General features: G+C 47.6%; 1 protein-coding gene across 2 annotated transcripts; it reads left to right on the top strand.

Annotated features, from left to right (window-relative positions):
- Positions 1-614: 614 nt before the first annotated feature.
- On the top strand, positions 615-17,562 carry POLG2 (DNA polymerase gamma 2, accessory subunit). Of its 2 annotated transcripts, XR_008629285.1 has the most exons (9): positions 615-1,206; positions 6,559-6,715; positions 6,838-6,943; positions 8,052-8,225; positions 8,851-8,991; positions 12,284-12,364; positions 12,704-12,924; positions 14,506-14,606; positions 16,879-16,894. XR_008629285.1 is itself a non-coding variant. In XM_055132033.1 (8 exons), exons 1-8 carry the CDS (start codon positions 678-680, stop codon positions 17,042-17,044), a joined length of 1,455 nt encoding a protein of 484 aa, XP_054988008.1. In that variant the 5' UTR covers positions 615-677; the 3' UTR covers positions 17,045-17,562. The 2 variants fall into 2 exon arrangements, 1 of the variants encoding a protein (XP_054988008.1); XM_055132033.1 differs by lacking the exon at positions 12,704-12,924 and having other exon boundaries at positions 16,879-17,562.
- Positions 17,563-22,604: the final 5,042 nt, after the last annotated feature.

Raw genomic sequence — 22,604 nt, 5'->3', positions numbered from 1 at the left:
CTGCTTAGTCTCAGATCTTAAAAGTCCCGTTCACATTTTGGGTGGATCCTTAGAAGGGTCGTATGATCCGAAAGCCTCTCCAGCCCCTCCACATTTTAGTGGACAGCTGCTTAGAAAACATGTCTTGATTCCCGTAGATGACTGCTGGCAAGGGACCCTGAGAAACCACGCCACTCCAGTTCCGTAAAAGCTGCTCACAAGCCCCTCCCATCCCCCCTCCCACCCTCGGGGACAAGGTTTGCGGGAGGGGCTGAGGCTACCCCCTCCGTGCTGGCCGTTTGTAGCCAGCGCTGCTCACGAAGCCTGGCCCTGAAATGACGAAGCTTTAAATAGGAAGCAAAGCGAGCGTTTCCGTGGACAGGCGATTGAGTGGTGGCCACGTGGGGCTTGGAGGAGCGGGGCCGGCAACAAACATGGGGATAGTGTGCCGATGCCGACTGGAAACGACCGGGACGTCCCGCCCCGACACGGCCGCTGGTGGACTAGGCCAGGCCGGCTCGCGGTTGAGCTCGGGCCGCGGCCAAAGCTCCGTGACGCACTTCCGGGGGCGGGACCGGGGCCTTCAGACCCGCGCGCTTCCGTCGCGCCTGCGCAGTGGCTCCCGAGGCCCGCGATTGGGGCCGTTAACTGCGAGCGACCGGCTCCTGCAGCGCTGCGCGCCGGCACCGTGGAAAGCGATGCGCTCGGGGGCGGCCGTCGGGGCCGGCCGGAAAGCCTGCCGGTGCCTGCTGTCTGGGTTCGGTAGTCGTGTCGATGGGGGTCCCCCGGAACGGTGGGCGCCGGAGAGGGGTCTTGCCTCCGGAGGGCCACCGGAGCCGCCCGGGGGGAGCGAGGCGGGCAGCGAGGCGCTGCTCGACGTGTGCCAGCGACGACATTTCCTCAGCGGCACCGGGCCCCCGCCCAGCCGGGCCGCGCTGCTGAGCGGCCGCCACCCCGGCTTCGGGCCGCTGGGCGTGGAGCTGCGCAGGAACCTCGCGGCGGAGTGGTGGGCGGCGGTGGTGGCGTCCCGCGAGCTGGTCTTCCCCGTGGCCCCCCGCCACCACGGCCACGGCCCCGCGCCGCCCGGCGACCGCGCCTTCAGGTTAGTCCCCGCAGAGTCTCTCCGCGCACTCTTGCAAGACAAAGAACTGAGTCAGGAACAGCTAGTAGCAATGCTTGAGAACTTGTTAGAAACTTCGGGGAAGCTCCGGGAGACGCTCCTGCACGGTATGCCTCACCGTTTCTTGCTTCCACACAGGGTCGGGGTGCAAAACAAAACAAAACAAAAAACCCAAAACATGCTCGCTCCAATTCGGGGACGGAGACTGGCCCTCCGTTCACGTGCTCCAGCGGTCACCTGGGCCTGTCTTTCGGAAGTAGGCGGGTGAGTCCTCTCCGAGGCTGCTTCCCCGGACAAACCGGCCCGTGGAATCGGTCAACTGCTCCCCAGAGGACCCGTGTCAAGTGCCCAGGACGCGCCCCTTACCACGGGGCAGCCCTAGAACTCTTACAGCCCAGTGGGCATCGCTGCCTGTAGGACCCAAGTTCAATCACGTGTTTGAATCGTTGGTTCTCCACCCAAGCGTTTTACAGATCCTTCCCCAGTGACGCCTCCATCTCAGCACACACGATAAAACTAAACAAAACCTCACTTTTCTAGAGCAAAAAAAAAAAAAGCCTTCCCTTCTCTTTCCATTTTCACTTATTCAGCCAGATTTGCACTCTTTTTTAAACAGCCCTTTAGGTAATTTTTTTTTTTTGAGTCTGCAGAAGCTTCGTAAGTGACACAGTGAATGCACACAAAAATACACAAATTTCAGGGAAAAATCAGCAGGTTCTTTGCAGGATGAATTTGCCAAGATTCTGACTTGATCAGTTTTCATTAAATGGTATTACTAATTTAACCATTGTTCATGGTTCCCTGAAAATTAGTGCCCATGCTGTAATCTATATGTAACTTTTTAGAGATTAACAAAATTAAAATTTGGGAGTTTGGGGCCTGAGAAATAGTACAGCGGGTAGTGTGTGTGCTTTGAATATGACCTATCCAGGTTCAAACTTCGGCGTCCCTTATCCCATCCCTTGAGCACCACCAGGAATGGTTCCTGAGTGCAGAGCCAGGAGTAACCAGGAGCATCTTTGGATATGGCCCCCAAACAATCAAAAACTGGAAAGTTTGACCATTTTGGTTATACTAGCTTTCTAATTATTCTATGATGACTTTACTTAATTGGAGTTAAATCATTGCTAATTACTGTGTCCAAAACAAATCAAACTTTTCTTCCCTAGTAGAAAATGAAAACTTGATTCATCCAAGCATCTTGGGAGCGTAAGCCCACTTATTTTCCAAATTCTTTGGTTGTCTCATGTTTCAGTTACCTGGTTTACTGCTGACTACTATTTGCCGTGTCCTGTATGTGAATTCTTATAATAGCATCTGCTTACGAAGTTTTTTACATTCTGTCATTATGTCTTCAGATATTGTTCCTGCCCCATCCTCTTTCTTTTGTACTGGTTTTATTAATTATTATTATTATTAATTAATTTATTTATTTTTTGGTTTGGGGGCCGCATCCAGTGATGTCCTGGGGCTACTTTTGGTTTGGGAGTCCAGACAGTGCCTGGGATCAAATCTGGGTCTCCTCATGCAAAGCAGATGCATTAGCCTTTCAGCTCTCTCTACAGCCCTCTTTTTTCCCACCGAACTCATTACATGTGTTAGATTTTTCCCCTCCATCTTCCAAACTTTTAAGCATCTTTTTGGGGGTACTGGGGGCACCACACTCAGCTATACTTCTGGCTTACTTTTGATTCTGTGCTCAGAGGTCATTCCTGGTGGGGCTCAAAGGGACTATATGATGCTGGGGATTGAGTCTGGGTTAGCTGTCTTCTTCTTTTTGGGGGGAGGGGGGATTTTTTTTTTTTTGGCTTTTTGAGTCATACCCGGCGATGCACAGGGGTTACTCTTGGCTCTGCACTCAGGAATTAACTCCTGGCGGTATTCAGGGGACCATATGGGATGCTGGGAATCGAACCCAGATCAGCCACGTGCATGGCAAACGCCCTACCCTCTGTGCTATCGCTCCAGCCCCAGCTGTCTTAACTTCTGTACTGTGTCCTCCAGCCCCTCTCGAACACCTTTCTAAGTCTAATAATTAAAAAAAAAAAGTTTCTAGAATGTATTTTTCTCAGGATTATTTCTCCTCTTCGCATCTTTCTCCTCCTCTATCCCCTTTTCCTCTCCTCCTCCTCCTCTTCCCTTCCTTCCTTCTTTTATTGGTCATTTGAACTTTTCTCCTGATAGTCCAGGTAACTTGAATATCAAAGTTGCAGAGGACTGAGGCTGTGGGGGGCATTTCCTTTGTCTGTAGGGTATGCCTTTGCTTCTAGCAGACAGAGTGGAGCCTATCTTGCGGCAGCCCAGGGTTTAGTTCACTTGGAGGTTGCAGGTTCAGTCTTTCCTCTTCCCCTCTATTTCCTGAGAAGAGCACTTTGTGGGAGAGCTTGGGCTCAGGGAATCATAGGAGGTGCCAGGGATCAAACTTGGGTCGCCTGGTGCAAGGCAAGAGCTCTACTATACTATATCTTTGGCTCCAAATCTTGGTTTCTAAAGTAAACCGGTACCAAAGGAATCACTGGTTCCAGATCTAGGACAGAGAGAGAAAGTACAGGGCACATTTGGCCCATTTTAAGGTTCTAGAAATCAAAGAATTAAAAGACTAATAGGATTATGTCAAAGAGACATAAACTGATTTAAGGAAAGCTCCCATTGGCTAAATTTGAGTCAAATCTAACATTAAATATTCATGCTAATCTATCATAATCCCTTGAATAAAATTAAGAATATCATTAAGAAAAGCAAAGGGGCTGGAGTGATGATATAGCCGGTCGGGATTTGTCATGCCCACAGAGCCCAAATTGACCAGACCAACCCAGATTCGATCCATATCCCTGGGCAGTGGTGTACTACAGAGCTTGGAGTAATCCCTGAGCAATGCCCAGTGTGGTCCAAAAACAACAACAACAAGAACCAAAATAAAAGCAACAAGAATCTCTTGTTTTGATCTGAAAGTATTAGGCTCAGGGTCAGAGCAATAGTGCAGGGAGTAAGGGGAGCTTGCCTTGCATGTACCAGGCCCAGATTCGATCCCCAGCACCAGCACCCCATACTGTTCCCTGGTTCCCCCCAGAAGTGGTCCCTGAGTGCAGACCCAGGAGTCACCCTGAGCACTGCGGGGTATGGCCCCAAAACAGAAACAAAAAAATTAGGCACGGACTGGAGAAATAGAGGAATTAAGCGCTTGTCTTGCATGCAGCTGACCTTGATTGGTGCACCACATATTGGCCCCCATGCACCACCAGGTGTGATTCCTGAACACAGAGTAAACCCTGGGCATAACTAAATATGATCTAACCCCTAACCACCCTCCAGTGAATTAGGCTGGTGGTAGAAAAGTAATGGCGATTTTAACACACACACACACACACACACACACACGGGATTCACAGAGACAGTGTAGTCAGTCACTCACCACTGAACCACATCTCTGGTCCAGTAGAAAGTGTGTGTGTGGGTGGGGGGGCACGAGGGTTGCAGGGGAATGGGCACACCCAGTCGTGCTCAGGGTCTACTCTAACCTAACAGCCCAGGAGGCCGTGCAGCGCTAGGGACTGAACATGGGCCGCTGGCATGCAAAGGAATGCATTCCAACCCCAAACTTTCTGGAAAGTATTTTTCCAAAAAGTATTTCTTATGGAATTATGCAACAAATATAGAAGGAATGATAGAAAAAAATCTACTTTATGGCTTTGTAACTCCCAGTATAATAAATGAGAAACATCAGTAGGAGATTCTCTCTCCCCACCTACCCTTCTCCTTACTTCCTAAATCAAACCATTCTACTAACTCCTGGCTCTGGCTTCGGGGGTCCTGGTGGGCTCGGGGACCATATATATGGGGTGCTGGGGAATATACCCTAATTGGCTACATGCAAGGCAAGTGCCCTATTATCACTATTGGTACTATCACTGCAGCCCCTAAAACTATTCTGCTTTTTAAAAATTAAATTAGGACTGAGAGATATCTCAGTGGGCTGGAACAGGGTGTGCTTGAAGGAATCCCCAGCATGGCTCCCTGGGCACAGCAAGGAGCAACCCCTGAGCACAGAGCCTGTGGAAGCCCTGAGTACTGCCAGCTGTGACACAAAAGTGTTTTAAATTTTTTTTTTTATCTTTGTACCTTGGGTGAAAGATTATTGAAGAATAAATATTCTCTACTTTTAAGTGGGTAATAAAACTTGGGTTTTATTAGTAGTGGGTATTTGATATTATGTTCCTCCTGTTAGGAGTCAAAAAGACACATATCAACTACGATGTGATATTTATCTGTGCTAAAATGATTTATCTAAATTAAATCGTAAGGAAATAATTACACTGCTCTCTAATATGAAATATTCCATAGGTGAACTAAACTATCAAAAGTCAGTGGCACTGGGGCCAGAGTGATAGTATAGCGGGTAAGGTACCTTATCTTGCAGGAGGCTGACTTAGGTTCCATCCTCACTACCCCTTATGGTCCCCTGAGCCCCTCTAGGTATGACCCCAAAACCAAAAAGCCCTGCATGAGACCGACAGGGTTTGACCCCTGGTCCCCTATATGGTCCCCTGAGCCTGCCAGGATGGTCCCCAAGCAGAGCAGCCAGGAGGAAGCTCTGAGCACTGCCAGGTGTGGCTTAAAAATAACAACAAAAACCCAAAACCAACCAAAAGGAAGGGGCGTGGGAAGAGTGTAATATTGAGGTTAAGGCGTATGCCTTTCATGCATTCAACCTGTTTGCCTGATGGCCCCTGAACAGTACTGTGTGTAGCCGTGGGGGGCCCAAGCAGCACTGTATCTATTGAACTGCTAGTCCAGGGCCTCCTGAGCACTGCTGGGGAGCCTCCACCTCTCCTCCCCCACAAATAAAATGGTAGAGAGGGTGGACCGGATTCAGTGAGATCCAAAACTACAGTGTGACTTTATCTCATTGTTTTGCTCTGCTGTGCAGGGGATGGAACCCAGGGCCTCACATATGCAAGACAAGTGCTCTCCTACTAAGTCACATACCCTCGTCTAGTGCATGGATCTTAATCAGGGATAAAGAATAGCAGTAAGTAACATTTTGGGGAGTAATAGCAAGAAACAGACTGTCAGGTGTTAGGTGGAATTATGCTAGCATGTTTAATTTTTTTTTTTTTTTTTTTGGTGTACTAATGGTTTTTCAGAGAATACGTTTAACTTCTGGAGATGCTGAAATGTTTTGGACTGTACAAGAAAAAACATGGCAAATGTTGGCAATTGGTCTTGGTGGAAGATTTGCAGAACTTTTTTGTGTGTACTTTTCAATTTGTGGATTTTAAAATATTCCCCCAAATTGGGGGAAATTCCTAAAATAAGTGGTAACCAATCTAGATCGACCTTAATAGATCCATGCTGCTTGAAACAGCTGTGTTTGCATGGTCATGTTACTTATCAAAATGAGCAGCATAGCCCAGGACTGTAGCCTAGATTGATCCAGTGGTTGGTGTGTCTTTTGACAGGTGCCTTGGAACATTATGTCAGTTGCCTGGATCTGGTAAACAAGAGACTCCCCTACGGGCTTGCTCAGATTGGAGTATGTTTTCGTCTCGTTTCCGATACCAAGTCAACTGCTGAGGGTGTTAAGGATACCAAATCAACTGCTGAGGGTGTTAAGAGGTACAAAACATGGCAAATAACTCAGCCTTGTGTTTAAGTGATCATGAACCAGTCATTTTTACTTTGGGAAGGATTATGTGATTTTCAAATCCGTAAATATTTACTATTTCTGATCTCCAAAGAATTGGTGAGACAACAGAAGCTTCTCTGGTGTGGTTTACTTCAGCACGAACTGCAAGTCAGTGGCTTGACTACTGGTTACGGCATCGACTCCTGTGGTGGAGAAAGGTAGTATAATAATTAACCTTCCTCTGCTAGTTAGTAGCTAATTATTTCGTGTATTCTCTGTAATAAGCGGAATTTTATATGATGTAGCTATGTTATGAAAGGCAAATTAAAACAAATCAGCAGATGCAGACGAACAACACTGTATTGATTCCCATCATAGCATGTAACTGCAACTTGGGTAAACACGTTTGTTATCTTGCTGTTGCCTAGAACCTTCTTTGATAAGCCTTTACTTTCCTGGTACAGTTCAAATTCCTGCCCTGGCCTGAGTGGCTGATGGAGAGTTTGAGCTTTGCCCCCCGCTCCTTTAGCTTTCGCTTTCATGTCCTACCACTGAAGTTAATTAGTTCTGTAATTTATAATCAAGTTTTGGTATATGCTGGAGGGAAAAAGAGTCAAAGTAATCAGCATTTTTTTCTCACCATTCTTATTTTTCTCCAAGTCCTAAAATCCCTGCACACTTACCTAAACTAAATGGAACCATCACAAATAGTTAAACACTTTGTCAAAAAGCTAAGGATGGTGAGGGCTGGAGAGAGAGCTTGAAGGGCTGAGTGCATGCTGTGTATGCAGAGGGCCTGGGTTTGATCTCCAGTACCACATAAGGCTACCTGAGCACTGCCAGGAGTGATCCCTGAGCACAGAGCCAGGAAGAGCCCTTGAAGACCTGCAGGTGTGACCTGGAACCAAAAACAATAAACAATGACTAGTGAGCTTATAATTCTTTCTGCTTTGTTGGTTCCCGGTCATCTTTCCCTTTTACTAACCACAGAAAGGTTCATTGGGGAAAAACCAGATTTTTTTATTCAGTCTGTGAGCAGCATTTTTAACAATGTACCCATTCATGCTTAATTAAAACCTTTAAAACCTTGCCATTTTGGAATTTGACAACTTTCATTCAGTTGCTGCATGAACACTGTCAGGCAGGGGGCAGGGGGCTGGCTCAGAGGGCTGGAGCCCAGGAGCCTCAGTTCTGGTGGCTGAGCACCCTGGGAGCAGCCCCCAAGCCCTGCCATTGTGGCCACAAAACAAAACAAAGCAACAAAAAGCCTCAGGCAGCTTACTACCCTTATTCCAGTTGATGAGACAAACAACTTTTCTTTTCCAGTTTGCTGCGAGTCCCTCTAACTTCAGCAGCAGCGATTGTGAGGATGAAGAGGGACGGAAAGGAATCAGCCTTTACTACAGTTTTCCCTGGGGGAAGGAGCCGATAGAAACCTTGTGGAATCTGGGGGATCAGGAGCTTTTACGCACGTCTCCAGGAAACGTGTCTCAATTACACGTATGTTTGACCTTTGGCACCTGGGGACCCGCTATCCAGTTCCCTGTGACCAGAAAAATAACAGTAATCCACTGAGACTGTCCTGTCTACCGTAGGCCTGAAGCCTCCACAAGTGACAGATTGTCCCCAAGTGTCCTTGATGAGCCCAGCAGGTCTCATAAGGATCTCGTGCCCTCATATTTTCTGGGGAGATGTCATATCGCCTAGTCTCTATCTTTCCTGAGCTTCATAACCTTGGGGGCATTGGGGGCGGAAACTCAGGCCAGTTTGGTTTGGGTATCTCTGATCTTCATGATTCAGATCTTTTTACTTAGGAATAGCCTCTTCTTCATGCATCTGATAACATTTGGTTTCCAGTTATGTGTGTGTGTGGCGCCAGGATTGAATGCACGGCCTCACACATACACAGCCTGTGTTCCCACATTTCCAGCTCTGATAATAACCTTTATCACTCGCTAAGATGGTAGTGACCAGGGCTCTCCAATATAAAGTTGATTGGATTTATTAATGATATAATGGAGTTTCTTAATTCGCAAATTGTCTGTGTTATGACTTTATACGTCTTAGTAGGTAACTTTCAGATAGTTCTGTGAAACAATATTTTTTGTTCTGTGTTTCTGTATAGGGTCGGGATGGACGAAAAAATATTGTTCCTTCTGTTTTATCCATAAGCGGAGACCTGGATCGGGGGATGCTGGCTTACCTCTATGATTCTTTCCAGCAAACAGATAACTCATTTGCAAGAAAGAAAAATCTTCATAGAAAGGTACCTTTGATATTTCTTATAGTCTTTGGAAGCTAAAAGTGTATGCTGCCCCCTTTTTTTTTTTATGTTGGTGTGTTTGTTTTCTACAAAAAAACTTGAATAATTTATTGGGCAGGGAGACTCCTAAGTGATATTCCCAAGAGTACCAAGGGGGGGGGCACCCTCAGCAGCACCCAGTCACCCAGGCCTGGCAGCTCAGTGCTCGGGCCCCAGGATGCGGTGCTGCTTGGGCCTTGCAGTACTAAAGACCTCCAGGGCCACCCCAACAACACTTGGGGTCTCCAGGGGCCGTGTGGCACCCCTGGCGTGCATTCCTCCCCAGCCCCAATAATAGATTTCTTTTAGTGCTAGTAACTTTGGGTTTAGAATCTGACTTCAGGAATGAGCATGTTCTCACAGATGAGAACAAAGCATTCCTGTCTGGGTCCCGGACAGCTTGATGCAGCTCTCTCTGAGTCTTCCCCTGCATTTCCAAGAAATGGCGCTCTCCGTTTCTTCCAGAAGCCGAACCCAGCCCTGTGGATGTAAGAGGGACACAGCCCAGCAGCACTTGTGGACTTGATTTGGCTGTCCGATCTACCCAGAGGAGGCTCTTTACGGGGTCACAGGCGCTAGGTGCAGGATTGGGGTGAGGGAAAAAGCTTATTTTAGATAAGCTTTTTAGATAAGCTCCCTCCCTCCTCCCCTCCTGTCCCTTAGGTGCTTAAACATTTATGTGGGCTCAGAATCCAAAGAGAGAGAGAGGCTGGAACAATAGGACAGCAGACAGGACTCTTGACTTGCAAGTGGCCAACATGGGTTCAATCCTCGGCGTCCCGTATGAGCACTGCCAGGAATAATACCTGAGTGTAGAGCCAGGACTAACCCCTGAGCAAAAAAAAAAAAATAAAAAAAGAATAGAAAGAAGAATTAAAGCTAAAGGAAGAAATTAGCTGATTAACCTGGAGCGATAGCACAGCAGGTAGGGCGTTTGCCTTATATGCAGCCCAGCTGGGTTCAATTCCTCTGTCCCTCTTGGAGAGTCCGGCAAGCTACTGAGAGTATCCCGCCCACATGACAGAGCCTGGCCTGTGGCATATTCAATATGCCAAAAACAGTAACAACAAGTCAGACCATGGAGACGTTACTGGTGCCCACTCGAGCAAATGGATGAATAACCGGACAACAGTGCTATAGTGCTACAATTAAGCCAGATTTTGGAAGAAAAAGGAGAATCAGAGTGGTACTAAGAGCACAAGTGGAGGGATTCATCTTGACAAGGAGTTATTTGAAAGCAGGAAAGAAGTGATGGGAGAGATATAAATAGGCTCCCAGGCTACTGAAAGACATTTTCTGGTGCCCTCTATTTTCTCAAGTTAGGAAACAAAATTATTAGCTTAAAATGTAGGGGAGAGGGAGTGTAAGTGACTAGGGTTTAAAATGGGATCAGGGCCAGAGCAGTAGTACAGCGGCGGGGCTTGGCTTCACTCAGCTGACCTGGGTTTGGTCCCCAGCACTCCATATGGTCTCCCAGGAACTGCCACCAAAAAGCAAACAAAATCGGATTTCTTCACACTGTTTCAAAGTGTGCTATACCACGGCCTGTGGGAGGAAGTTGCAGATACAGCTGGGAGGTAGCAGGGGATGGGTACTTTCCAGGGTACTTTCCAGGATTCCGCCGAGTGATTTCTTTCCTGGCAGAGGGCGAGGAGCTGATTGGGCTTGGGACCCCCTGCTGGGGTGCTGGGGTGTGAGCAGAAAGCGGCAGAACAGGCCATAGTGTGGCCTGTTGAATGTGCTCAGCCCTGGTACCACTGTCCAGGCGGGTGGTCTGTGTGGTGCTGGCTGACCAAGCGGCTGGGAGCTGCCTCCACCCCTCGCCCAGACCATTAGCAAAACCTGCTCGACTCCACCTTCACCAGGGAGCCCGAGTCGCCGTTGCTTTCCTTTGGGGGCCGGTGCTGGGTCGGGACGCCAGGACCTCACACATGCAGTGAGCGCTCTGCCTGCCCCGCCTTTGATTCTGGCCGTTGCTTAGCACCTCCACCGCCCCCACTCTGCCTCCCTCCGTGGAGTGGGCCTTTGGAAAGGGACCTGTTTTGCCTTGGGCTGGGTGTCTGCCACCACAGGAGTGACCTCCACTCTACACTGGAGGTAACACCTGAGTAGGGCCGGGTGTGGCCCCAAAGCAAACAAATAACTCCAGCAAATGCCTCATCAGAGGAAAAGCCAAGGCTTCTAAAACTGTTGGAGTTTTCTGTTTGTTGGGGGCCACACCTGAGTCGTGCCCAGGGCACCATGCAGTGCCAGGGGCCCACTGGGTTGGTCACATGCAGAGCACCCAGCTTCTCACTGGCTGCTTGTGGCTCCGTGATCGCTGAATGATCCCTGAACATGGCCTCTGAGGACCGCCTGGTGTGGCCCCCAGATTACAACATCAAAGCCACAATTTTAAAGATACACATTTTATTTAGGTGAGAAGAAACTTGAAAAATTGATCTTCTCCACAAATACTACAGCCATATTTTTTTTTTAATTTATTTATTTTTAATTAGAGAATCACTGTGAGGGTACAGTTACAGATTTATACACTTTTGTGCTTATACTTCCCTCATACAAAGTTTGGGAACCCATCCCTTCACCAGTGCCCATTCTCCACCACCCGTAAACCCAGCATCCCTCCCACCCTCCCCAATCCCATCTCCCCCCCACCCCACCCTGCCACTGTGGCAAGGCATTCCCTTCTGTTTTCTCTCTCTAATTAGCTGTTGTGGTTTGCAATAAAGGTGTTGAGTGGCCGCTGTGCTCAGTCTCTAGCCCTCATTCAGCCCGCAACTCCCTTCCCCCACATGGCCTTCGACTACAATGTAGTTGGTGATCGTACAGCCATATTTTTATATTAATCCTGGAAAACCCACAAAACATTTATTTTCGAGGTCTTCCAGGTTTTGCCTTGAAATCAAGACAAGGCAATAGATGTTGTCATGGAGAAAAGACGGAAGGAAACAAAACTCGGTTGTCAGTCTCCACGGCCTCTGCCATTGATCAGGAAAGAGGCGTTCGACATGTACCTGCTATGAAAGCCTCGGGGAGTGTCCACAGATGAGCCTGTGGCCTGGCCTGAGCAGGGAGGGCAGTGGTGCCAGGATGGGAGAAATGGGGTGTGGGAAATGGGAGAGGAGTCTCGAGCAGGAAAGCGCTGCTCACCTTCCCTCTCACCAGACCCTTGTCACTGTGAGCAGCCCGTGCTGCGCGGTGCTTGGTCACGGTTACTGAGTCGTGCTCTCCCTCCCTCCTCCCCTCCTGTCCCTAGGTGCTTAAGCTTCACCCTTGTTTGGCCCCTATCAAAGTGGCAGTGGACATGGGACGAGGACCCACGGTAGAACTAAGACAGGTAGGTGACGTGCATTTTTATGAATGATTTAAATTATTTTGATCATCATTCCGGTGTAGTTAAAACTTTTCTTTTGCGAGGTTAAAGGGATTGTACTAGAGTTAAGGCACCAGCCTTGCATGCAGCTGACTGGGGTTTGACCCTGGTCACCCGTACGGTCTCCCGAGCCCGCAGGAGCGATCCCTGAGCACAGAGCCAGAGTAAGCTCCCGAGCACTTCCAGGTGTGGCCCCTAAACAAAATTGATTTTGATCTGTTTGCTGTTTTTCCCTGGGGTGGGTGAGTGTGGGGTCCTTTCATCATATTGTCTATTCTGCCTTTGGCCTTTCTTCCTTGGCAGATGGCATGGAGTATCTGTCCACGTCTCCATTTCCGGGCTGTGCACTTCTGCAGTCACGCCCACAGGGCCGCCCGCTGCGAGGAGCAGTTCCCTGTTTCAGCCGCACCTGCTACTGGCTGCACCGTTTGTGCTCTGGCCCATGGCGTAGGGTCCCCTTCCCATGTCTTCGGCTGCACAGAATATTCATTTCTCCCTTCTTGCCTAAGATAAATTTTCTGCTGGTAACCACTAACTTCTTAAAACCTTTCTGTATTTTCACTTTTTTTTTTTTTTTTTTTGGTGGGGCAGGGGTGGGGGGTGTCATACCCAGTGGTGCTCAGGGCTTATTCCTGGCTCTGTGCTCAGGGATCACTTCTGGCAGGGCTTGTGGGGGGTAGGGGGGCATGACCATATGGGGGTGTCTGAGATTGAACCCAGGTCAGCTGCATGCAAGGCAAGTGCCCTACCCGCCGTACTAGCACTCGTCCCACTTACCAGTTTACTAACTGTATTGCTGTCTATATTAGAGAGTTTCAGACTATCAGCTTCCTTACCCCCTCTTTTCTCTGCTGTGGCTTTTCCCTGGGAACTTAGAAGTGCAACTCCTTGGCCCCCGCACCGGGCGTGCTGTGCCAGTCCGGGCGTGAGGCCAAACCCTGTGCCTTTCTGCCCGTCTCAGGCGGTGCCAAGGCTGCGGTGTTTGTGCTCGAGGCAGGGCCCCTCCCTCACAGGGAACGCCTGGTTTGTGGTTAATGGCTGAGGCAGAGGGGGCGCGAGCGACATCTAATGGTCAGGGATCCCTGCTGAGTGAGAGAGCCCAGAGTGAGCCGGCGTGGACACGCCTCCCTCAAGTTTACTGTGCGGCTGACTCATTGTTTCCTGTCCAGCCTCTGCCTCCAATCTTCCACTGAAGCCAGTCGCCATCCTTGTCCCCCTGGAACCTTTAACTCTCCTGCTTCTTGTCCGTCTGTAGCTGTGTCCCCGAAGCTTCCCTTTGGTTCCTCTTCCTGGCGTTGTTGGGGTCACTGCAGGCTCACATGTCAGCACTCAGTTTAGATTGAACAGCCCTTCTTTGCACACCTGCATTTTGGGTGTTGGTTGTTTTTGTTTTGTTTTTTTTTTTTTTTTGCTTTTTGGGTCATACCTGGCGATGCACAGGGGTTACTCCTGGCTTTGCACTCAGAAATTACTCCTGGTGGTGATCAGGGGACCATATGGGTTGCTGGGAATTGAACCCGGGTCGGCCGTGTGCAAGGCAAACGCCCTACCCACTGTGCTATCGCTCTAGCCCCAGTGTTGGTTGTTTCTTAGGGACACTCCCAGCTCATAGCGCAGGTGTTGCTCCCGATGGTGGGGGTGAAGGGGTGTGGACCATGAGGTGGCAGGGATTGAACCCAGGTGTCCTGCATACAGAGCATGTGCTCTAGCCCACTGAACTGTCTCCCTGATCCTGGACTTCTATTTTACTCTGGTTACATCTGTTTTGGGTTTCTTTTTATTTGTGTAAAATATGTTAAACTGGGGCTCGAGCAGTCGTACAGCCGGTAGGGTGCTTGCCTTGCCCACAGGTCACCCAGGCATCCCATATGGTTCCTGAGCACTGCTGGGAGTAATTCCTGAGTGCAGGGCCAGGAGTAACCCCTGAGCATGGCCGGTGTAGCCCAAAACAGAGAAAAAGAAAAGGAAGTATGTTAAACAGCATTATCACATAATTAAGGAAATTATATATCTACATCTAAGATTAAGAAAATAAAAAAAGTTAAAAATAGCCTAACCACTCTAGCTACTTTTATTTCTTATTTGGAGCTTCTGTGTCTTCCTAGGTTTGCCAAGGGCTGTTTAATGAATTACTGGAAAACAGCATTTCTGTGTGGCCTGGTTATTTGGAAACTGCGCATTCCTCAATGGAACAGCTTTATTCGAAGTAAGAGGTGCCTTCTGTATTAACAATAACTAAAAAGTATATTCAGAGTTTTTGTTTATATGATGTTCCCCTTATGAGTAAAAATAAAACCTCTCAAGGGGCTGGAGTGATAGCACAGCGGGTAGGGCGTTTGCCTTGCATATGGCTGACCCAGGGTCGATTCCCAGCATCCCATATGGTCCCCTGAGCACTGCCAGGGGTGATTCCTGAGTGCAAAGCCAGGAGTAACCCCTGTGCATCACCCGGTGTGACCCCAAAAAGCAGGGAAAAAAAACTTCTCAAATATAGATTATATAATTTGGAAATATCCCTAACTTTCATATTTACAGCACCTGCCCTTAATTGCTATAGCGGGGAAAACTTTATCTTGAACACACCCAACACAGCACTACATACGGGCCCCCCCCCCCAGCCCCACCAGACCTGACCCCAAAGCACAGAGCCAGGAGTAAGCCTTGAGCACTGTCAGGTGTGGCCTTAAACAAAATCTCATGGGGGCAATGAAAGCTTTACCATAGGAAGAACAGTGTGACCTGCTAGTGTCTGGAGCGGGGTGTTTCACCATCTTTATGCCTGGACACTGGCACTGACAGAGCAACAGTCGGAAATCACTGGTCTACAGGACTAAGTTCCAATACTACCCCTTCATTTTAGAGATGAGAAGAGCATTCATTATTCTACATACGAAGAACTTTACTTCCCAGGGGCAGGGATGTGGATCAGCAGTCTAGCACTTGCCTTACATGTGTGAAGCCATGAATTTAATCCTTAGCACCTCCAAAACAAAACAAAAACAAGAGGTGGAGGAAAAAAAAAAAGCAAAAAAACCTCCCCGCCTGTTAGTTCTTCCTTGAAGAAAAAACTTTCACAATTCTTCACCTACAAAATGTTACTCAATACGAGACCTTAAAAAAAATCGAAAGGACTGAAGAATGTATTACTTCATATAAAAAAAACAGAAGTTAAAGGAAGAGGACTGGGGAAGACTAGAGACAAAAAAAATTATATTACTTCCGCAATCTAGGCAAAAGATAATGGTGGCCTTAACTTGGGCAGTGGCAGAAATAGGGCTCTGAGATCTTTTGGAAGCAGGCTGACTTCACCTTTTGGGATGGACTGGGTGTGAGGGCCGGGAAGAGTTAGGGGTCAATCTTGCTTTCCAGGGATCAGCCTGAGCAATGGGTTAACAGAAGTGTCGATTGACTGCACAAATATACTGAGGTATGTGTACTTCATGACTTGAGTACACAGTATATGCTCAAGAAGTTTAGAATTTAGTGGGACAAACTAGAGAATAAGCAGTAGATAAATAATTACTGGTAGAGTCTAATTGAAAAAAAGGGCAGTGAGACTGAATTAGTGGAGGAGAGGCCAGTGAGGATAAAGCCCATTCCTGCTGAACTAGAAACTCCAAGTCAGCATACCAGGTTCTAAGTACTGTTTCCATGTAATCTGTTATATATTTGGTTTTTAATATGTGTTAAAACATGTGTTTGGTTTTCACATACTTGCTTGTATTCTCCTATATACATTCTCTATCTCTCTCGGAGAGTGTCTAGCCCGCATGGCAGAGCCTGGCAAGCTCCCTGTGGCGTAACAGTAACAATAATGGGTCTTATTCCCCTGACCCTGAAAGAGCCTCCAATACGGCACCATTTGGAAGGACAAGTAAGGAGAGGCTGCTAAAATCTCAGGCCCAGGACAAATGGAGACGTTACTGGCACCCACTCTAGCAAATCGATGAATGATGGGATGACAGTGATACAGTGTTAAAAGAAGCTTGAGCTTCAAATAGTATTTCTCAGATTACTTCTAAATACTAAGAAGGCTGAGATTATTCCAAGGCTCCTCAGTGTCCCCCCCAAATGATGTATTGAGGTTGGTTTATTTCTAGTGTTTCTTTTCTGACTTTCAGCTGTTACACTAAATTAGGAACTTAAGGAATGTTTCAATTTCACTAAGAACATGAGAAGGGTTTGTTGGATTACTATTATTATTATTATTATTATTATTATTATTATTATTTGGTCAAGCTCTCAAGCCTTGCCTTTGAGTTTTGTAATTCTGGAAAGGGCCTGAACGCTAAAGTAATTTAAACTGGAAATGTGGTAAATTCACAATTCACATTTGTGTTCCTTTATTTTGTTTAACTCCTTTTTATCTCCCCCATGTTTTGATGGGAATATTGGTTTATTGTTGAGCTATGTCAGTGCTTCATGTGTCTTGGATTTTGCCGCTTTCTGATAGAATTGTTTGACCACTTTTCTCTTAGATATGATGAAATGAGCATCCTCTTCACAGTCCTGATCACTGATGCGACTTTGGAGAATGGATTAATACATCTGCGAAGCAGAGACACTACCATGAAGGAAATGATGCATATTTCTAAAGTAAAGGACTTTTTAGTCAAATATATATCATCAGCTAAGAATGTATAGAACTTACTATGTATAATAAATATTCTCCTTTTCTAATTTTATTGTCATATTTATTTATTTATTTATTTTACTGCTTTGCTCTTACGAATCATTTTGGTCCTCTTTTAATTTGGCCTTGATCAGTGCCTAGATCAGCCAGTTCATAAGAAATGGCAAAATGGTGCTACTCATCCTGTCTTCCTCCTCCATTAGAATACTTTCATGAAGAAATAAATCTCATCTACTGTTTGCATAGATGTACAGGAAAGCTGTAGACATGTATTCTGAGTCCATCCACTTTAAAGTCGTTTCTGTTAAATCAGGAGAGGAAGTTAAGAGGTGGACGGGGGAGTAAGGGCAGGTGCCCAGGGCCTCAGGTACAGCGGTGGTATTGAGGGGTGGTGCGTGTGTGTAAATACACACCGCAGAGTCAGCACCCCTGAAAGCATGAGATCCAAACTACAGCAACTCAACTTAAAAATGTGTCTGTCAAGAGGGCAGATGGGGGTGGGATGGAACCTGGGGACATTGGTAGAGGGAAATTGACACTGGTGGTGGGATTGGTGCTGGAACAATGTATGCCTGAAACACAATTCCAGATAATAACTATGTAAATCACAGTGCCTTAATTAAAAAAATTTAAAAATAAAATTGCTCTTTTGACAGTTATTGTAGTTTTCCAAAAAATTTATTATCTAATATCTAGAGATTTTAATATTTCAGTTTCTCCCAAAAGCCCTTGGTCCCTTTACTGGAAAACAGTGTTCAGAGACCACCCTATGGGGGATGGGGTGGCTCAATTTAGAAGGCAGCCTTTGTTTCTAGCCTTTGCAACATGAAAGCTAGCAAATACATGTGTTTTCCCTTATGCAAAAACCAAACCAAAACAAAAACTATGATGGATTCACCACGAGTATTTTGAATTCAAAATGAGCACTACAGCTCCCCCAAGCACTGTGCTGGGATTAGCCCCGAACATTGCTAGGTGTGACTCAAAAGCTCAAAAGACATCAAAAAAAAAAAAAAGAAAAATAGAACCAGAGCTACCTAAGGAGCATGTGTGTTAACCAGGAAAGCTCAAAGGGCTGATGCATTTTTGGGTATGCAGGAGCATGCATACTTAACATGCACGAGGCCCGGGTTAGATCTGGCCTTATGGCCCCCTGAGCACCACCAGAAGCAAGCCACAAGCAATGCCCTGGGAGTAGCTGGAAGTGACCCAAATAGAGATAGAATTATAATACAGTTCTCTTTTTTTTTTTTTTTTTTGCTTTTTGGGTCACACCCGGTGATGCACAGGAATTACTCCTAGCAGTGCTCCAGGGGCCATATGGGATGCTGAGAATCAAGCCCAGTTTGGTCGCGTGCAAGGCAAACTCCCTACCCGCCGTTCTATTGCTCCAGCCCCTACATTTCTCTTTATTATTTGGTTTTGGGGCCACACCCAGCAATGCTTAGGGGTTCCTCCTGGTTCTGCACTCAGAAATTACTCCTGGCAACACTGGAGATCTTAAAGCAATTTCAGACAGTGATCATGGGGTAAAGGAAACAGAACAGGCGAGGTCATGGCCGGGGCAGGCGGCTTGACGCCTGTGGTCAGGAAACCTGGAAGGTGGTCACCTTGGAACTGAGGCTGTAAGATAGGATGCAGCCAGCTATGTGACAGTGAGAACAGCCCACCCTGGGCTGGTGAGAGTCACGCGGCGTAGGAGGGAAAAGGCGTGGGGTGGTAAGGGGGAGAAGAGCAGGCCAGAGGGGAGCAGAGAGCAAAGGAAGGTAGAAGATGAAATCAGCGGTGGTCAGGGGCCAGGTTTGGCATTTCTCAACCAGAGCCATAGGGGATTGCACGGGGGCCACGGGTGAAAACTGAAAGGTTCACTCAGGGAGCGCATGGCAGCCAGCTGAGGAAATGCCACACCTTCCCAGAACCAAAGATCATCCTTCCCTCAGGCACCGAGACAGGGCTCATTGCCCTTCCCAAGGCTGGTAGCGCCCAGGCTCTGTCCCGTGCCTACCGAGGGTGCCACGCCCACCCCCTGCCCAGGACAACTTAAAAACCTGCGCCGTCCCTCCCAGGGTGCGGCTCTACTCCAGCCTCAACAGAGGTTCTTAGGGTTCGCCCCGGAGCGCACCCCAAATAAACTCCTATTTCTTCAGTTTATTTGTCTTTGTCCCTCTGCGTCGGTCAGGGTCTCCAGAACTATCAAAAATCACGTAACTTGGGGCTGGAGCGATAGCACAGCGGGTAGGGCATTTGCCTTGCATACAGCCAACCCAGGTTCAATTCCCAGCATCCCATAGGGTCCCCTGAGCACCGCCAGGGGTAATTCCTGAGTGCAGAGCCAGGAGTAACCCCTGTGCATCGCCGGGTGTGACCCCAAAAAGAAAAAAAAAATCACGTAACTAGGTGGTGGGGGTAAGAGGAGGGAGGGAAGGTGGGAAGGAGGGGCACTTGCGGGAAAGGTGTAGGAACACCGCGTTAGCGCCCCAGGCCCGCGTCAGGACAAGCCACCGGGGCAGGAAGGGACGTTTGAAAGGGCACAGGCGAGTTTTGTGAAGTTCACCACGGAGGTGGACTTAACAGAGCCTAAACGAAGCGGGGTTAAGAGGCCCCGGCAGTAGCTCAGATGGGGGCCAGGACAGAAGCAGCCGCCCTTTGGCAGCACTGGGGCAGGGGCCAAACCCAGGGTCTCAGCCGAGCTGCACCTTCAGTGGTCCTACTCTGGCGGGCCTCTGAAGATACTCTGGCATCTTTCTTCCGAGGATTGCCCAACCAGTGTCTGGAGACCATGGCGATCCCTGGGTTTCTAGGTCTCTGCGTTCCTACAGAGCTGGGGCCTCACACATGCGGTTCAGGCTGCAGAACTTGTCTTTTTTTCTTCTCTTTTTATTTATTTATTTATTTATTTATTTTTGGTTTTTGGGTCACACCCGGCGATGCACAGGGGTTACTCCTGGCTCTTCACTCAGGAATCACCCCTGGCGGTGCTCAGGGGACCATATGGGATGCTGGGATTAGAACCCGGGTCGGCCGCGTGCAAGGCAAACGCCCTACCCGCTGTGCTATCGCTCCAGCCCCTTGTTTTTTTTTTTTCTTTTTATTTGTTTTTGTTTTGTTTTGTTTTTTGTTGTTGTTTAGGTCAGGCCTGGTGGTGCTCAGGGCTTACACCTGACTTTGCACTCAGGATCACTCCTGGTGGTGCTCAGGGAACCGTATGGGATGCCGGGTCTCTGTGTGCAAGGCAAGGGCCCGACCTGCTGTACGATCTCTCCAGCCCCTTTGTCTGGTCTTTCTCACCCCTAAGTGTCTGTGCTACTGGAGACTTCTGATACGGAGGTGAAAGCATCAAAGGAAAGGCTCTAGTGCATGTCCCTTCAGGATAGCAAAGGGAAAAGGAAAAAGAAGCTGCCGGCTTCACCATGAGACTTGCCGAGGGCAAGTTTCTCCTTTTATCTGCAGGAAGAGCCGCTGTGAACCTGCAGGCCCAGGAGCTGAAGGGTCAAGGAGCAGGTCGGGCGCTTTCTTTGTGCACAGCTGACCCAGGTTTGATCCCCCCGCACTCCATATGGTCCTCTGGAGCACCTCCAGGAGTGATCTCTGAGCACCTAGCCAGGAGTCAGCCCTGAGCACTGCCAGGCGTGGCCCAAAATACAAGAAAAATCAAGTGGGGGAGGAATGTCAAATTTAGAGGTATTTTTTTCTGGGGGGGGGCGGTGGCATAACTGAGTGTCCAGGGGTGTCCAAGGGCTGAATACTTCTGGCTCTGTGCTTGGGGGCTGCTCCTGCGGGGTGCCAGCAATCAAAGTGAGGCTCCCGCAGGCAGCCTGGGGTCCAGCCCTTCAAATCAACATTTAAGTGTGGTTCTTCAGTTTTTACAATACATTGGATAATCTCTGATTTCAAATGTCATAGGGCCGCTGAGATAGTACAGGGGGTAAGATGCTTCCCTTCTACCAACTAATCCAGTCAGAGAGATAGCACAGCAGGCAGAGCATTTGCCTTGCATGCAGCTGACCCAGGTTCTATCCCCAGCATCCCAGATGGTCCCCCAAGCCCACCAGGAGTGATTTAGCAGGTAGGGTGTTTGCCTTGCACGCGGCCAACCCGGGTTCAATTCCCAGCATCCCATATGGTCCCCTGAGCACCGCCAGGGGTAATTCCTGAATGTAGAGCCAGGAGTAACTCCTGAGCATCGCCAGGTGTGACCCTCCCCCCCAAAAAAAATCCAGCTGATCCTGGTTTGATCTCTGACACCACACACATATAATCTCCTGAGCACCATTAGGAGTCCTCCTGATCAAAGAGCCAGGAATAGACCCAGAGAACCTTTGGATGAGGCCCAGCTTCCTTCCCCCACTCCCCAAAATAAAATGTCAAGCTAAATTTCCATTTATATTTAAATGGGTAAATCTATAGGGTAAAGAAATAGAAAGCTATATCTTGACTTTCTTTCCTAAATCATTGTTCTACTTATTCAGACATTTATTAAAATTTTATTTAAAAAAAAAAATCATACTGGACGTTGGGAGCTGGTGGTATAGCTGAGTGGTAGAGCCTTGTGTGTATGAAGCCCTGGGTTCGATACCTAGCGCTGAAAAAAAAAAGTGCGAAACATGCTTACTTTATGTTTCTTAATCTTAAACACACACCCTGAATTTATGTTGATTCATGTACTTTTTTGAATCCTAATCCCCTTTTTTCTGTAATTCCATAATCAAATACATTATAGCACTTAGTTCTTTGAAAATATGTGATTGGAAAATCTCTTTCTCAGTCTTTAGTTCACTCTGATAGCTTTGTCTAGTATGGAAGATTGATTTTGTTTTGTTGGTGCTCAAGGGTTAGTCTTGGCTCTGCACTCAAGAATCACTCCTGGTGGTGCTCAGGAGGCCATATGGGATGCCAAGGGATTGAACCTGGACTGGCTACATGCAAGACAAGCATTCTAACCACTTTACTATATTGCTTCAGCCATGTAGTATGATAGCTATTTTGATCACCTCATGTATTTATTTATTTTGGTTTTTTCTTTTTTACCATTTGCAATACAATTTTATTTAATTGAATCATCATGAGAACAGTTACAAAGCTTTCAGATTTAAGTCTCAGCCATACAGTGATCAAACACCCATCCCTTCACCAGTGCACATGTTCCACCACCAAGAACCCCAGTATACCCCCCTCCTACCCCCCACCCTACCTGTGTGGCAGATGATTTTCACTTTACTCTCTCTTTACTTTGATTAAATTCAATTTTCAACAGAAAACCCACTATTATTATTTGGAATTTTCCTCCGACAATCAGACCTGCCAAAAAGGCATCATTAGATAATTTGTTTTCTATTGCTGATATGAAGAGCATATGATGTTTTGGAATTCTGGTATTTTAGTAATTAAGTCCAGAGGTATTTCTGCCAGCAGCTGCTGCATTCTGAAATTGGTTTGTGTGCCTCTGGGATCATGGCAGTTCAGGAGCGGAGGAGCCATTCCTGAGCAGTTTTTTTTTTTCTTTTCTGTATACCAGGAAAGGTCGCACAGCTGCATAAGCAGCCGCGTAGTTTGGAGAAATAGTCCTGGTCT

This window comes from Sorex araneus, chromosome 3, assembly GCF_027595985.1.
Source record: "Sorex araneus isolate mSorAra2 chromosome 3, mSorAra2.pri, whole genome shotgun sequence".
Classification (NCBI taxonomy): domain Eukaryota; kingdom Metazoa; phylum Chordata; class Mammalia; order Eulipotyphla; family Soricidae; genus Sorex; species Sorex araneus.
Note: the sequence above shows the minus strand (reverse complement) of the source record. Positions and strands in the feature narration are given on the sequence as shown.